Raw genomic sequence first — 17,593 nt, 5'->3', positions numbered from 1 at the left:
TAAACATACCTGTACAAACAGTATTGCACCTCATTCTCAAATTGACATGTTGTGTATATTCTAGCACTTAGAATATGGTATCAATAACTTCTTTAAATTTCTAAAAACATCTATATTCATGGGACCATCTACATGATGCTAAACATACATAGACAGTGTATTTAAAAAAATTGATTGATGGTAACATGAGTGCAATTCCAAATTTTTGCTTGACACCAGCAGAGTATACACTATTTACCAACAAAACCTATAACAGACATCAAGATGAAAAGTATTGTTATAGTACAGTACTTCTGCCTTTTCTTATTCAAACAGCCAGGTCTTGAGGGCCATTCGGAATTCGAGTAGTGAGGTGATGGTCCTGTGGTGGGTGGGGAGGCTGTTCCAGGTTTTTGCTCTGATGTGAGAGAAAGAGCACCCTCCACTTCTTCTCCAGTAGATGTGGGGAGTATGGGCAAGTGAAAGGAAGGCCGAGTGTAGTCTTCTCGAGGGTTGGTGAAAGTTCAGGCAGTGGTTAATGTACGCAGGTCCTTGGTTGTGTAGAACCTTGTGTCCATGGATAAGCTTCTTGAATTGGCATCTCTCATGTACGGGGAGCAGGTGAGTTGCCTGAGGTGGAGTGTAATGTGGGTTCATTGCGGAAGGTCAAGGATGAGTTTGGCTGCGGCATTTTGTATGGTCTGAAGTCTCTGTAGGAGGTGTGCAGCAATTCTTACATAGTCTAGTCGGCTAATGATGAGGGCCCGTGTCACAGTGCATCTTGTGTGTAGGGGTAGCCACTTGAAGATCTTACATGGCATGCACAAAGTGAGACAGGGAGAGGAAATGGCGTTGATCTGTAATTTTATGGTAAGCTTGTGAATGATGATTCCCTGGTATCTGGCATGGTCGGAGGGAGTGGGTGCGGGTCCTAGGTCTAATGGCCACCAAGAGTTGTTCATGTGTTGCTGCTGTAGCCAAAGATCAGTACTTCCGTCTTGTCAGTGTTCAGCTGCAGGCAGTTGTACTTCATCCAGTTAGCAACGCTTGTCATGCACCTGTGGAAGCTGGTTCTGGTGTTGGAGGGGTCGTCGGTAAGTCAGAGGATGAGTTGGGTGTCATCTGCGTAGGAAATGATGTTGAGACCGTGGGTACTAACAATGATGGCCAGCGGGGTCATATAGGCGTCGAAGAGCATGGGGCTGAGGAATGAGACCTGGGGGACACTGCAGGTGATCTCCTTCGGTTCAGAGGTGAAAGGTGGGAGGAAGATCCTCTTGGTTCTTCCAGTGAGGATGGAGGTGATCCATCTGGGCACGTCTCGTTGGATGATGATGTGGTGAAGTCTCTCGATCACAATGTGGTGGGATACAGTGTCGAAGGCTGCAGAGAGTTCGAGGAGGATCAAAGCCACTGTTTTTCCTCAGTCAAGAAGGGTTTAGATGTCACCGGTGGCTGAGATCAGGGGAGTTTTTATGCTGTGATTGCTGCAGAAGCCAGATTGGGAGGGGTCAAGTAGCTGGTTCTGCTCAAGGTATTTCATGAGTTGCTTGTTGATTATCTTTTCCAATACCTCCACTGGAAATGGGAACAGGGAGATTGGCTGGTATTGTTTGGGTTTGCTGGGGTCAACAAAGGGTTTTTTGAGTAGTGGGCTGACTTGGGCAGGTTTCCAGGCATCAGGAAATGTTGGGGTGGTGATAGAGGTGTTGAGCAGGGTGGTGAGTTCCTGGATGATCTGTTTGTTTCCAAAGTTGAAGATGTGGTGCAAGCATGGATCTGTGAGAGCTCCTGAGTTGATGGATTTCATGGTGGAGGTGATGTGCTGGGTGGAGAATATGTTCCAGGAGGTCGGTGTGTGGTTCCGGTCATGTTATGGTGGTGGTGTATCTGTTGAGGACATCCTGATGTGTTTGTTGGGGGTCGAAGTTTCTGATTATGGTTGCGATCTTGTTGTGAAAGAAGTGGTGAGTGAGGTTGTCGCACAGCTCCTGTGAGGATGTGATGCTGTTTTCGCTGGCAGCCGGGTCGGACAATTCCTTAACGATGTTGAAAAGTTCCTTGGTGTTGTTGGCGCTGGTTTTGATGCATGTGCTGTTTCTTTGTTGCCCTCAGCAGGCAGTGTAGGAAAGTACCTTCTTTCTGGCATAGTTACCCCCACTTTTTGCCTGCTGTCAGTGTGTTTTGACTGTTTTTACTGGAATCCTGCTAACCTGGACCCTAGTGATTGTGCTATCTCTCTCTGAATGTGGTTGCTTAGGACTTTGCACACCCCAAAATTGGAATACTGCTGCCCCCATTTAAGCCCCTAGTATATGGTACTTAGGTACCCAGGACATTGGGGCACCAGGGGCTCCCCTTGGGCTGCAGCATGTATTGTGCCGCCCATTGGAGCCCAAGCAAAATGTGTGTGCAGGCCTGCCATTGTAGCCTGAGTGAAAAGGTGCATGCACCCTTTCACTACAGGGCACTGCTCCATATCACTGTAAGCCACTCCTATGGCAGGCCCTCCTAGCCCAGAGGGCAGGGTGCAGGTACCTGTGTTTGAGGGCAGCCCTGCATAAGCAGAGGTGCCCCTACAAACCCCAGCCCCATTACACTGGACTTCGTAAGTGCAGGGAAGCGATTTATACCCATATTCTGGACACAGGTGTTCAGCTGCATAATGGTAACTCCGAACCTGAGTATGCTTGGTATCAAACATGTCAGAATAATACCCCAATTCTGTTGTCAGTATTAGCTGTATGATTCCATGCACTCTGGGGGCTCCTTAGAGGACCCCCAGCATTCCTCCTACCAGTCTTCTGGGGTTTTCTAGGCAGCGTGTTCTGCTGCCACCCCTCAGACAGGTTTCTTCTCTCCTGCTGCTTGATTAGCTCAGGCAGAGGAAGGCAGAATGATGGATTTCCTGTGGGAGAGGGAGGCAACACCCTCTCCCTTGGAAATAGGTGTTACATGGCTTGGGAGGGGTAGCCTCCCCAAGCCACTGGTATGCTTTGAAGAGCAGATTTGATTCCCTCCTTGCATAAACCGGTTTGCACCAGTCCAGGGACCCCCGGTCACTGCTCTTTCACGAAACTGGACAAAGGAGAGGGGAGTGACCACTCACCTGTAAATCACAACCCTAGGGGTGGTGTCCAGAGCTCCTTCAGGTGGCCACTTGATTCTGCCATCTTGACTCCAAGGTGGGCAGAGGCTCCTGGTAGCATCTGAGTGGCCAGGTCAGGTAGGTGACGTCACATCTCCCTCCTAATAGGTGGTCACCCTGCCAGGTGACCAAACTCCCTTCCTGAGCTATTTAAGGTCTACCTTTTGGGTGGGTCCTCAGATTCGACATGCAAGATTCCAGCAAGGCTCCCCTGTATTGTTTACTTCATCTTCTGGCCACTGGGACTGCAACTGGACCCTCTACGAACCGACAATCTACAACTTCAGCGATGACTCTGCTCTGCAACATTGTTTCTCCGGCTCCTTCCAGCAACTGCAACATTTCTCCAACTGTGCATCCTCTAAGGGTGACGAGTCTTCAGCCTGCACAAGAAGTAAGAAGGAATCTCCCTTGGAGTGAAAGAGTCACTCCCCTGCATCCGCAGGAACCAACTGCAACAATGACCGGCTACGTGGATCTTCTCACCTCCAGAACTGCATGGATCCTGCATCACAGGTGGTGGTCCAGAGTTGTCTCCTTGGTCCTTTTTGCTAGCTGTCCAACTTGGGAGACGGTAAGGCCTTGCCTCTCCTTGCAGGACAGTACCCCTGTGCACTGCAACTCTTGCAGCTACCAAGGCTTGTTTGCTCCTTCTCCAATGGATCTTCAGGCTCTGTTTATCCCCGGCCTCCAGCACTCCTTCCTGCAAAGTGCAGTCTCTTGCTAAAAAACCGCCAGAAACAGGGTGGCAGGAAGGGGGTCGGAATCTCCATGGCGGCGCTGCTTGCAGCGCCGCCATGGAGATTCAGTCCAGACAGGGGAAATCCATCCCCTTTTCTGACCGCGGCTTTACCGCCGCGGTCAGAATGGGCAGGGAAGCACCGCCCCCTCTATGCCTTTGCCCTCAACCCCAACAACAAACTTTGCTGCCAGCACTCACCTGACATTAGAAGGCAAATTCTTAACATCTGATCGCACGCTTGTCGCCTGAGGTCTGCCATTTACAGGGCTCCAGTTCGTATGCTCTGCCCGACACTTCCAGCTCCAAAAGTTCCAGTCTGTGCTCTGTTGGCTTCGCAGTCTCCCCTTGGGACTCTATTACCCACCGCAGCTCCAGCGGATGGACAGCAGGAGCGATCAATGAGGCAGAGGGAGAAGGGTGGGGAAAGGGCTGCAGCTGGCTGGGACTGATTTCTTCTATGATCCCTGAGAAAGGGTGGGGGAAAGACAGAGTCCTGTCTCTGGACCAGGCACCCGGGCGGCCTCCTCCTGCTGACAAGCACATGACCCCAGTAAGTGAGTGTGCCAGTCAACTCCATTCTGCCGACAGTAGGTGGAGTTTTTTTTGCCGAACTCCATGCTTCAAGAGGAATGCAGAGTGGCAAAAACTCCAAGAACTCTGCCGGCGGAGCAGAGTTTTCTGCCCACCCCTATTTTCCATGCCATCATTAACATAGCAGGGAGTGTTGCAGCACATGAATGAATTTCATTGACAGAGCTGTACATTGTAATATTAGTGCATTTATATAGCTCGTATTACCCCTGGCAAAGCATTGAAGTGCTTTATGCTGAGCAGCACGCTGCTCAGAAACCCAAGATAAGTGGTTAATCCATTGGTTATAGATTGTTGTTGCATACTGGGATTAGTTTTGTGCTCACAAGTAAACATTTCCATGCATTTGCTGCAGTTTCTTTGGGGCAGATTAGATGAATAGGGCTTAGATGTGATAGATTAGTTGGAGCTACGTAAATTCAGGTGAGCAATTGGCGGGCTTAACAGACATATCATCTAACACTGTTATGATCACAAGGTTGCAGCTTCTTTCGAGTGTAACCAAAAGCTCTCAATGTTTTCTTGTCTATTTGTACAGCCATTACAGTATACTTCCATACCCTGAGCTGATCGGATGTCCTTTCAGAGGTTGTGGTTTATAGGACGCCTATTAGTGGACAGACCGTTAACTTGTGTATAGTTAATACCTAATATAGCACTATCCTACCTGCAAATAATTTAATTTCTTTCTATAGTTTTGTATCCGTAGTTTGCATGATAACTCAAACAGCCTATTCTGCATTCATACAATCCTGCACGAAAAACTGAACTAGACTTACAATTGTCACCCATCCTTGTTTTGTTTTGAATTACCCTCTCTTTACCCTCCATCTTCTGCATGTCTCCTCTTTCGGGGTACAACCGATTATAAGCCTCATGCCTGTCTGCCTTAATCTCTATCATTGTATTTCTCTAAAATGCCCTCTCCTCATTTCATAGAAAAAAACTTCTCTTTCTTTCAAACCATACTCCTGCATTCTAATAATACCCAATCTACTTTCTCTTGAGTAGCTGTTAATTCTATCAATCGTTTGGTCACAGTTTTCAAGTGCCCAGGGGTCCTGAAAATGGGTGTGCTTTCTGGCCCAATGACGTGTAAATACAGCTAATTTGTAGTCTGGTGACCTTTGTGCGGTCAGCACTTACCTTAGTGCACAATATGCACCGCTTTAGTCCAAGTACACCTATCTGTATGTGTGGTTAGTGTTCATATTTGTGTACTCAGCATCTACACTAAGTTCTGACCTTTGATCACTCAGTACTCACCTCTGTTCAAGCAGTACCTAAACCTGTGATTCAGCATGTACCACTGTGTATTCAGCAAAAACAGGATTCCAAGCAGGGTGGTGTCTCCTCTAGGTCTTACTGCAAATGTAAAAAATGTATTTGTGCACCTTTGAGCAAGTTCTAGGCTGCACAAATTGAAACTTGACACTATTTTCAAGAACATCCTCACCAGGTTTTACCTCCAGCAAACTTAATGGCAAACAACAATTTGCAGATGGAAAAATACCATTTGACTTAGAACTTAATTTCATAAACCAGCAGGAATTTTCAACTACACGAAAAACGGAATAAACCCAGTAAATGTAGCTAGGGCCTTAGTGCTTAGTTTAAGGTCAGCACTGTGTAATTAATATACTCACTTTACCATTGACACTCGCATGAGCAATTAACTGTGCTTCAGATTTCACAACTGTGCAAGCAGGTTTCTCGTGTTTACTCTCAGAGTTCTCTTTGTGTGATCTGCACTCCCAGCGCACTACTTACTCACCGTTGTGAGGTCAATGCTCATCTCTTTACATTCAGTACTCACTTCAGTGTATTTAGCACTCACCTCTGTGAGTCCCCAGCGTCAGGTGGTGCTCATGGTGCTGCTGTTGAACCTCCTCAGACACAGGCAGAGAGAAGCTGCTCCAGCCGAGAGGAGGGTCATTCTCAGAGACAGTGGAGAGTGCGCAAAATAGGGATGGGATGGGGGATGGAAGATCTTCAACAGAGCTGCGGGAGGCTGGATGAATGTTCACTCTACTCCTCTCCTTACAGAGGCCTGGTCAGTGGAGGGGAAAGAAAAATCAGAGAGACACTGCCTTTAATTTTATTACTGCTAGCAGACACACAACATGAGTCACACACATACCACGCCAGCCTGTCTTTTACACATGAAGGCACCTCTGTCAAAAACAGAATATACCCGTAAACATGTAAACACATGAGTAAATCATGGTGATAGTAGTAGTTATGATGGCTACGATGGTAGTTGTAGTACTGGTGATTGTGCTGATGATAGAAGTGGTGATTGTGGCAGTTGAATTGGTGGTGGTAACAGTGGTGGCGGTGCTGAAAGTGTCGGTCGTTGAGATGTTTTGTAGTGATGGTAGTGGTGAAACTGGTAGTGCTGGTGTAGTGGTGATAGTGGTAGTGATAATGTTTGTGACAAAGGTGGTTATGATAACAGCAATGATAGAGGTGATGGAAGTGATGATAGTGGTGATGACAGCGGTGGTGGTACTGAAAGTGATGTTGGTGATACTGGTTGTAGTGATGCCATTGGTAATGATGTTTATGGTGGCAATGATAGAAATAGTGGTTTAGTTATGGTAGAAATTGTGATGGTGATAATAGTGATGGTATTGTGGTAGTGGTGGTGAAGATGATTGCGGTGGTAGTGGTGGTGAGCTTGGTTGTGGTGGTAATGGTAAAATGGTGATGGGTAGTAGCAATCGAGGTGGTGGGGTATTGATACTTGTGGCAGTAATAATGTTGTTGACGATATTGGTACTGCTAATTAGGGTAGTGGTAATAGTAGTGGTTATGGTGGTGGTAGGTGCTGTAGAGGTGGTGCTTGTTTTGGTGGTGTGAACGGTAGAAATGGCTGTGATGGTAATGATGAAGATGATTGTAGGCTATGGCAACTATGGTGGTTGTAATAGTTGAGATGATACTGGTGGTGGTAATGGAGGTATTTGTTATGGTGGTAATGTTGTTGCTGGTGGTGTTAATGTTGGTAGTGATGTTAGTTGTGGAAACAAAAGTAACAGTGGTGATGCTGGTAATGGTGGGAGTGGGAATTGTGGTGGGGAGGTGGTAGCGGTGGTGATAATGGTGTAGTAGTAATTGTTGTGGTGGTAGCTGTTGTAGTAAAGGTGGCAGTGGCAATGTTCGTGGTGTTAGTGATAAAGGAGTAATCGTCTTAGTGGCAGTAGTGATAGTGGTAAAGGTGGTAATGATGTGGTAGTGGTAATGCCAGTGGTAATATTGTTACTTGTGTTAATCATGGTGGTGTAATAGTGATGGCAATAATGGTGGTCGCAGTGATAATAAAGGTGATGGTGTTGGGGATAGATAGTAGTGGAGGTAATGATGGAAATGGTGGTAATCATAATGGTGATTGTAGAGGTGATAGTGGTGGTGATAATACTGGAGGTTGTAATTGGTAATGGTAATGTTGGTGGCTAAAATGGCAGTGCAGTCGCATACTGGTCACAGGTATGTATCAGACCTTTCCCATGCATCATGGTAAATGAAGATCGAGTTAGCTCAGTCAATGCTGTATGTTCTTTTTTTAAATTTATTTTTATTGGTTTATAGAGCAACATAAACATATAAAAAAATATTTGCATATGTTACTTTCAGCATCAACAAATGGAGTAAATAGACCGACATGTGCCCTAATCGGTCTCCAAACAAAGTGTCCTAATAAACAAATATTCCCTACTATCCCCTTCTCCCCTTTCACTCACTTCCCCCTGTAGCTTCCATGGTAGGTATATTGTATCTCATTTACCACTGTCTATATTAGCAGTCGCTTTGAGGTCAAATTAGTCCATAATATCCAAGCGCAGCGTAATACAATATCATCATTTACCATTGTTGTGTTTCACTCACTCTCCCTCTGCTGTAATGATGTACCTCCCCGTTGTGTGTGTGTCTATTCTAGGAGCACCTGAGTAATTTCTGCCCAGGCTGTCAGGACATCTTGTGCTTTTTCATCTTTTCTCTTCTTCATCATATGAGGTTCTTTCACACTAGCCCACTTCATGTCTGTCTACCAAGCATCTCTTGTTGGGGCTCTGAGACGCAACCAGTGGATAATGATGGTGGTGGTAATGGTGAAGGTTATTGTGCTAATGGTGATGTTAATTGTGGTAATTGTGGTTTGGTAAAGGTGATTTTGGTGGTATTGGTAAAAGTGGTGATGCTTGTGTTGTGGTGATAATATTGGTGGTAGTGATGGTGGTTACTGTGATGATGGGAATGTGCGGGTGGTAGTTGGTGCAGGTTGGTGGAACTTGGCGGTGGTGGTGGAAATTAGTAATGGGAGTTGTGGTAATGGTGGTGGTTGTGTTGGTAGTTTTAGTAATAGTGTAATGTTAGTTGTGGTGTGGCAATGTGGTGTCACATTTTTAAAAGACTAAGGGGGTCATTACAATCTCTGGGGAAACCCGCAGAAAACGGCGCTAACTGTCAACAGAAGACCGCCAGCACGCAGAACCCCCCGCCGGCCACATAATATACATCCAGGTGGGCTCCTGGGCAGAAACAGTGTTTCTGCCAGCCGGTCCAGCGGGATACAGGGCCTGAACATTGACGCCGGCTCCAAATGGAGCCAGCGGCAATGTAGCAGTGCGGCGGGTGCAGCAGCACCCGTCGTGCATTTTAACTGCCCATAAATCGGGCAGTGAAATGCGCGACTAGGCTGTGCATGGGGGCTCCGAGTCACTCATTCCACCAGCATTTCCCTGGTGGTGCAAACCACCAGGGAAATGCTGGTGGAATCCGAATCATTATCCGGCGGCCAGCGCTGCTTGCACCGCTGCCCTGTCGGATCAGGAATGTGGTGTTTCAAACGTGGCGGTTTGTCCACCTTCATTATATGGCGTCTGGACCACCATGCCTTTGCCGGCAATTACCGTCATCTCCGGCATGGCAATCCAGGCTGCATGTTCTTTATGAGGGCCTAAGTGTCAAAGCACTGCTCAGACTCCCGTAGCCGGCACTATCGAATGTTAGAGGTGCCGAATACCAAGGCTTCTTAGTCTTGACTCCACCTCATGTCTCTTTCCTCCACCATCAGACTCTGCCTGCTTCTATAGCTCACTCTTTCAGGTTATTTTTCATCCCTGAATTTTTCTATGCCATTGTTTTGCCCTCTGTCTTTTCCTCCTTCTTCCCCCATTTTATGTTTTTCTTTCTCTTGTTCTGAGTCAAAGTTTGATGGGATAAAATAATGACAGTGCTGGTGGGCCTAGCTACAACGAACGGCTCAAATTAAGCACTGAGGCCCGTATTTATACTCCGTTTGCGCCGAATTTGCGTCGTTTTTTTCGACGCAAATTCGACGCAGAACTAACGCCAACTAACGCCATATTTATACTCTGGCGTTAGACGCTTCGGGCGCCAAAGTGCCCGGAGTGTGCGTCATTTTTTAGCGTGACCCCCTTCCTTGCGTTAATGATATGCAAGGGAGGCGTTCCCGTCTTAAAAAATGACTCCCAGGCCTTTACGTGGTATTTATACTCCCGGGCAAAAATGACGCCCGGGAGTGGGCGTGGCCAAAAACGGCGCTTTTGCGCCGCTTTTTAACGCCTGGGTCAGGGATGGCGTTAAGGGACAAGTGGGCTCAAAATGAGCCCAGAGTGCCCTCCCCTGCCCCCAGGGACCCCCCCTGCCACCCTTGCCCACCCCAGGAGGACACCCAAGGACGGAGGGACCCATCCCATGGACATTAAGGTAAGTTCAGGTAAGTATATTTTTTTTTTTTTTTGTGGCATAGGGGGGCCTGATTTGTGCCCCCCTACATGCCACTATGCCCAATGACCATGCCCAGGGGACAGAAGTCCCCTGGGCATGGCCATTGGGCAAGGGGGCATGACTCCTATCTTTACAATGATAGGAGTCATGTTGATGGGGGATGGGCGTCGAAAATAAATGGCGCAAGTCGGGTTACGATGATTTTTTCGACGTAACCTGACTTGCCCCATTTTAAGACGCCCATGCGCCATTTTCCCCCTACGCCGGCGCTGCCTGGTGTACGTGGTTTTTCTCGCGCACACCAGGCAGCGCCGGTCTGCTTGCGCCGGCTAACGCCATTCAATAAATACGGCGCCCGCATGGCGCTTCAGAATGGCGTTAGCCGGCGCAAAACTTTTTGACGCAAAACTGCGTTAGCGCAGTTTTGCGTCAAAAAGTATAAATACGGCCCTGAATGCTGTGTGTATCATAATTGGGATGGAAGTTAGTAATGACGGTGGTAATGATAGTAGAAGTTGTAATGGTGGTGGTAATGGGTGTGGTCATTGCTGCTGTAATTTTGCAGTGGTAGATATGGTGCTGGTAGTTATAGTGTCAGTTATAATACTGGTGGTGATGTTGGTGGTGCTAATGGTGGTTATTGCTATGGTTGTGGTAATGGTGGTGCCACTGGTGTTGGTGGTAATGGTAGGACTAGAGGTGGGTGTAATGGTGATGGTTGTGTAAACGACAGTAGTAATGTTACTGAAGGCACTGATAATTGCAGTGTTTGTGCAAGTGGTATTGGTAATGATAGTGGTGGTAATGATGGTGTTGGTGATTTTTGTGGAGTCCTTAGTGGTAATGGTGGTGGTATTGGTGATAGCGGTAGTGATGATGGTGTTTATAGTAATATTGCTGGTTGCGTTAATGGTGGTAATAGTTGTGGTAATAATGGTAGTGATGGTGGTGGTGGCGGCAGTGATAATAATGGTAGTGGCAGTGGTGGGTTTGGTAGCAATATTTATAGTGGTGGTGTTGGTAATGGCGATGGTGGGAGTGTGTTGGGGATGATGCTGGATTTTGTAGTTGTGATGGCAGTGGAAGTGGTAACGGTGGTGGTTATGGTAGTGGTGTAATGGTGTTGAAGCAGTATTGGTTGTGGTCATGGTTGAGGTAAGTTTGCAGTGGTGGTAATGGTGGTGGGGCATATGGTCCATATTATAATAGCGGTGGTTATATTGGTGGTGGTAATAATACTGGTAGTAATAATTGATGTGGTTGTGTTAATGATGTCGGTGGTGATGGTGGTGGTACAGTTAATGGTTGTGGTGTGATATTGGTAATGGTGGTAATAATGCTGGCGGTGATGGTGATACTAGTGATGATGATAGTTGTTATAACTGTGGTGGTAACTGTGGTGATGATGTAATTGTAGTGCAATTGCAGTGATAACAATGGTGGTAATTGTAATGGTGGTGAAATGGTTGATGTAATGGTAGTAGTGGAAAGGGGGTGCAATAGTTATGTTGGTGCCAATGCCAGTGATAATGCTGCTGATAACAGTAGTAATGGTGGTGGTAATGGGGATTTTGGTAGGGGTGGAAATAGCAATGTTGTTAATAGTTAAGGTGATAATGATGGTGGTAAAGGTCATGATGTTAATAGTGATGTGGTGGTAATTGTGGTAATGATGGGGGTGGTATAATTGTGGTAGTGGTTAAGATGGTGGTGAAATGGTGGTAATGGTAGAGGTGGTTATAGTGGTAGTGATGTGGTAATGGTAGTAGTGGTGGTAATGTTTTGGGTGGTATTAGAGGTGGTAATGGTCATGGAGGTGATATTAAGTTTGGAGGTAATGGTGGTGGTGGTAGTAATAGTGGTAGTACTGATAATGGTGGTGGTTAATAAAGTGGTGATGGTGTTGGTGGTGATAGTGATGTAATGATGGTAGTAATGGCAGTGGTGGTAAAGGTAGTTGCTGTGCTAATAATGTGACCTTAGTTCAAAGATACTACACTGTCAAGATCCCAAATGTTTATGCATTGGCACTGTGGTACTGTATAACCATTTGATAAACTTTACTTTGCATTGTTGGTGCTGGGAACTAAACATTGAAAAGGAATGCGAGCCACCAAGATTGCTGAGAACCAATGTAAGAAGAAAGGTTGGGTAGAGGAGGAGCCTGTATTTCTTGAGCTGCAGATAAGTGCATGTAAGAGTGGGAGCGAGGATCATTTTATGGAAAAAGTGAAGAGGGTGGTTTGAAACAGGGGCTGAGATCACAGTGAGCAGCAGTGAAGCACACACATGGACACCGGGGTAAAGCAGCCATTTGCAGAGTGACACAAACTCTTTTGCCTGTCAGTGTTTGTCTTTTCGGGTCTGGACCCACATACGAAGCCAGCCCAGCCAAGTGCCATGCAGCTTGCGTTAGAATAACGCATTTTCAGTCATTTACCCACATTACTGCCATGCCTGAGATTATCATGCAAAAGAACTGTGTCCTGAAGTGCTATAAAATCGTGTATTCCACTTTCTCACTTTGCTGGGACACATACATTCTAAACTCCAAGTACTGTTTATCAAAGGTCACAAGGTGGCAATGGGGTACAATGGGAGGTATTGGATTCTCAACATATTATGAGAAATATGTACCCCTCTATCACAGAAACTCATATCCCAGCCAGGCGAACTACAGAGATTTGAAGACCTAAACACAAAACCACACACCCACCTAATTAACATAGAAAAGCACCCCCTACTCAAACCATGGTATCAAGCAGATGTGGATGTCCAACCGCAAAATGAAACTTATATAAATATATGTCAAAAACGTTGTCGATCTAAACTGGTAAGAGTGGCCTAATTGGAGAACACTGCCGGGAGAAGAAAGAGGCAGGACAAGATATGACCAAGGGACCAAACTGTCTTCTTTAGAACCATAGAAGAGAACTCCGCTCATCATTCCGTGATTCGGAGTAAACCATCTAACTTATTTGTGCTAAATAAAGAGTATCTGATTCTCATGTAAAGCACCGTGGTCAATTCACACAGTAAGGACCATCACATATGAGAAAAGGGTGGGATTTCTAAAGGTGCTCTGTTCACATGGATGCAACTGTCTTATTTCACTCACAATAAAGTGTCACTCAAAGATTTGAAATATCATAGATAAGCACACTACACACATGGGAATGTCACTCATAAGCAAACATAAAACATGGCAGCTATGGTAAACAGGAAAAGGTGCAGCCACTTATACTGCCAAACAAACTAAGCACGGAATGGCTTAACCGTGGACTGATAAAAACTGTGAATTACATTGCTTACATGCCCATGGCTGAAGGAGGCTGACTCAGTCTCCCTACTCCATGTATGCTTTCCTATGACCTGAACAGGTGTGAATGACAGTCCAATAGGGCAATTGCTAAAGGAGGCTGACCCAAACTCCCCTTCTGCGTTTAGAGTTACTAAGAATATGATGTACTAATTTTCAAGATTAGTACCCCTGCCCCCCACTTTTTGCTTGGTTTTTAGATGCAAATTCGACTGAAGTGAACTGGGCTCCTGCTAACTAGGTCCCAGTGTCAGTGTTCCTTCCCTAAAACAAAGACACCTGGTCACTTGATCCCCAAGTGATCAGGCCCTTCTTCCCTCTAAAAGCCCCAAGTAAATGGTACCCCTGGTAACTAGGCCTTGGGTAGTGAAGATGACTCCCTCAGAGCTGCAGCCCCAATTGTGCCACTCTGAGGGACCCAGCACCAACCTTATGCAGACAGCAATTGAAGGCTGTGTGACAAAGTTCTTACTAAATTGATAGCACAACATAGCACACAGCCTGTGTGCCATGTCCCTTAAACACTGCATGCATGTAAGTCGTCCCTCTTGTAGGGTGCATTATATTACATGTAGTGGCATTACTACATGAGCAGATATGCCCCTGCTATGTCTTTGTCGATTCTCAGACATAGTAAGTGTACAGGGAAGCCATATCAAATGCATGTGATGGACGCTGGTCACTACAAGTTCCCCTTCTACATGATGGCTTTTCTGAATCCTGCGATGCTTGGTATCAAATATCGCAGAATAATAAACCCTCACTGACCCCAGTGATGGATTTGTTAAAAACTGCACACAGAGGGAAACTTAGTGGTGCCCCCTGAAAACCTACCAACCACTAGTGTGCTGACTGACTGGTCCTGACCAGTTCAGCCACCACTGCCACGTTTCTGTCCCCCCACGGTGAGAGCCAGCACTCTCGAGGGCCTGAGACAAAAGCCTGCACTGGGCAGATGTATTACCTCCTCTCCTAGGCAGGATGAACATTCCAGGACGGGTAGCTTCAAGGTCTTTTCCACATTTGTAGTGCGACCCAGATCTCTTCAGATGGAGGAGATGACCAACCCCCCTGTCCTGACCTCACCTTTGACAGCAGCACAGGCAGGAAAATTAGATAAATTAGGAGCAGTGCCCACTTCATGCACGTCCAACCCCTAAGGTGGACGAGCTGAAGTGGACACTACTTTTTAAATTCCTCAATCCTGTTTGGAAGGAATTAGGCCACTAGGGTCAGGGCTATACCCACTTCCCAGCGGAAGTGGTCATAAAAAGGGTGACTAAAGGTGAGTAGCCCAGTTGTTACCACCTGGCATTCCCGTAACACCCCCAAATTCAGTATTTAGGTGGCACCCCTGAGCCCTAGAACTCAGATTCCTGGTGACCTAAGAAGAGCTGGACACTACAGCAACGGCAGAGAAGACTGCAGGCCCCAGCCCTACCGGCCTGTCTGCAGCCCTCAACAATTCTTCATCAAAAGACGACCCATCCTGCAGCCCAGAGGCCTCCAAAGCCCTGGGAGTGCTGCCTGCTTTAGACAAAGACCAAGATCTCCCATGGACAGCGGGCCTGTTCAGAAGAAATCAACTCTAAAGAAAAAGAACTCTGCCCTGAGGAACCATGAAACCACACCCAGACCCATCTCTGCACCCAACGCCCACTGCCTGAGTCCGAGTGGCCCACCAGTCCTGTGAAGGTTCCTGAGCGATTCTGAGCCCAAGTCCACCGTGGGTTGACCCCTGTTGGACTCCGCTTCAAAGCCTGCAGTCTCAATCCGAAGACTTCCACCTTACTGTAACCACCTAGTAACCTGTTTTCTGACGTCAAAGGACACCCCTGCATCTGGAGCCCCTGAACCTTGGGGAGCTGGGCCGAGAGTGTAATGGAATCCTTCAACATCCGAACTTACCTGGGCAGCTGTGGGTTTTCTTCAGCCTCCTGGCCTGAGCCTGCAGCCTTTTTCCAAAACCGACCTCCTTCACTGAATTGCATTGGGTGCCCTATGCTGTGTTGGCACTCTGCACCCAGTCGCCCCTGAGCTGCCGAGGGTGTAAGCTTGATGCTGCCTTGGGTCCCCCCTGGTGTGTGCCTCAACCCCAGGAGATCAACCCCTGACATCGCTTTACTCACCTGTGAGCAGCACATCTTTGGTCACCCCCAGTTCTATTTGGATAACAATGGGCGCCCCATGCTGTATTGGCACTCTGCACCCGGCCACCCCTGTGCTGCTGAGAGTGTAAGTTTAGTGCTGCCTTGTGGCTCCCCTTGTACTTACCTCATCCCCAGGAGATTGACCCCTGACATCGCTTTACTCACCTGTGAGCAGCGCATCTTCATTCACCCTCAGTCTCCATTGCTGATTTAAACCTTGCCTGGTGTTGACCTAAAACCCCGAAGACGGGATTTGTAAATGGAGTCCTTACCTGTAAAACTGCATTCTTGTTTTCCTCCCATAAGTTAACAATGAAGACTCTGAAAATTCCAGTGTCCATTTTTGAAACGGAAAAGTATTTCAGACACTCTGCACGGTGTACATCATTTTAGTCACCATATAGAGAGCCAGCGTCCCACAAGTGGTAAACATCATAACTTATAAACTATTAAACAAGATACTAGGGAACTAGTGTTACTGGTGTTTCCTGTCCGGTAAGGGCTCTGTCACAGATTAGTAACATAATACAATAAAAAGCAAAGAAAGAGCTGACGGGACGGAGTAATAGTGGGAATATTGACTTATTACAAAATTTCGGAGAGAAGTCTGACCTGTACGATACTAGGCAAACTAGGGTCTAAGAGCTATAGATTATGTGGATAAACTTCTATGTGGGAACCCTATAGCTCCACTGGGTGGGATTGGTCAGGGTTGGACAGGGACAGAAGATAGCTCCGGGCACCAAAATAAAAATGTCCCCCATAAGTGACTCAGATAGCTAAAAAAAGAGGCTTCTGGCAGTTTTGAAGTTGTAAATACACGCTCTATGGTATTTTGCAACGATTGGGAGACGGTACACAATTGTACTTACTGCAGGCAATGCATGTGAAGATATCTGCAAAATACACAGTAAAATAACGGCCCATAGGACCACAAAACTGATCCCCAAACAGCCAAAAAATCCACCCAGACACTGACCTGTCAGGATGGTGCATCTTTATCTCTTGTAAAATCAGCCCTACTTGGTTATTCTCTATTCGGTGATAAAGGACCATCAGCTCTCTCTGAGAACTCATTCCATAAGAAGCCTCTATGTATTTTGTTATTTAGAGATAATAGTAAACAACACAATTTGCACGAAAGGCTGTTAAAACAAAACTGGCAATTTCAAAGATTAAATTACTTAAAAACCTGAAATGATTTATCAAAAACTTGTGTGAGTAGGAAGCATAATTTTATTTCCATAAAACAAACTGTGTTGGATGTAAAGCTAACCAAGAAAGCTATTTCCACATAAACAACTTAAACTCACAAATGGGCATCAGCTTAAAATTAATCCTTGAGAATATATATAGGATCAGATAAAACTGCAAGTTTTTATATACAAGAAGAAAAGATCGAATGGCAACTGCCTGTGGCCTGATTCAGTAGGTAGCGTGGCAGCAGGCCAACTAACTGCTTTGATAGTGGGTCCCTGGGTGTCAGGGAAAGCACAATGAAAGGTCTTTGGGTGATAGATTGATGGATGGGACGGAAAAATGTTGATCAGTTCTTGGCTTACTGCTATAAGTCTGATGTTAGGTCCTGAGAGGGAGTAAAGAGAAGGAGAGCTGTGCACAGCAGAGAGCCAGTAGCTCATACAGGAGAAGCTGTGGTTCTACCTGAGAATATGAGCACCGTAGAGAGGGGTGTTGCTCGGTGGATAGCTTGTTAGTAGTTAGCAGAGGACTGTGAGACACCAGGTCTGTTTGCCAACACCAGTCAGTAGCACAACTAGAAAACCACTGGATCACACAGAGAGGTGAGGATGAAATGGTCTAGGGGCGAAGAAAGAATCAATGGATTGCTTACTTGGGATTCAGGCATCAAGCAATAAAGACACACAACCATAAATTAAAATGATCACCAT

At 46.4% G+C, this 17,593-nt stretch overlaps 1 protein-coding gene across 1 annotated transcript in view; it reads right to left on the bottom strand.

The window, feature by feature from the left end:
• The window catches only part of LOC138299658 (twisted gastrulation protein homolog 1-A-like), a 46,998-nt gene that overhangs the window by 4,971 nt on the left and 24,434 nt on the right, over positions 1–17,593 (bottom strand). Inside the window, exon 4 of the mRNA XM_069238119.1 lies at positions 6,298–6,510. Within this exon, the coding sequence (XP_069094220.1) occupies positions 6,298–6,510 (213 nt within the window). The remainder of the gene's footprint in view (positions 1–6,297; positions 6,511–17,593) is intronic.

Source organism: Pleurodeles waltl, chromosome 6, assembly GCF_031143425.1.
Source record: "Pleurodeles waltl isolate 20211129_DDA chromosome 6, aPleWal1.hap1.20221129, whole genome shotgun sequence".
In the NCBI taxonomy this organism is placed as follows: Eukaryota; Metazoa; Chordata; class Amphibia; order Caudata; family Salamandridae; genus Pleurodeles; species Pleurodeles waltl.
This window is presented reverse-complemented; position numbering and strand designations above follow the sequence as displayed.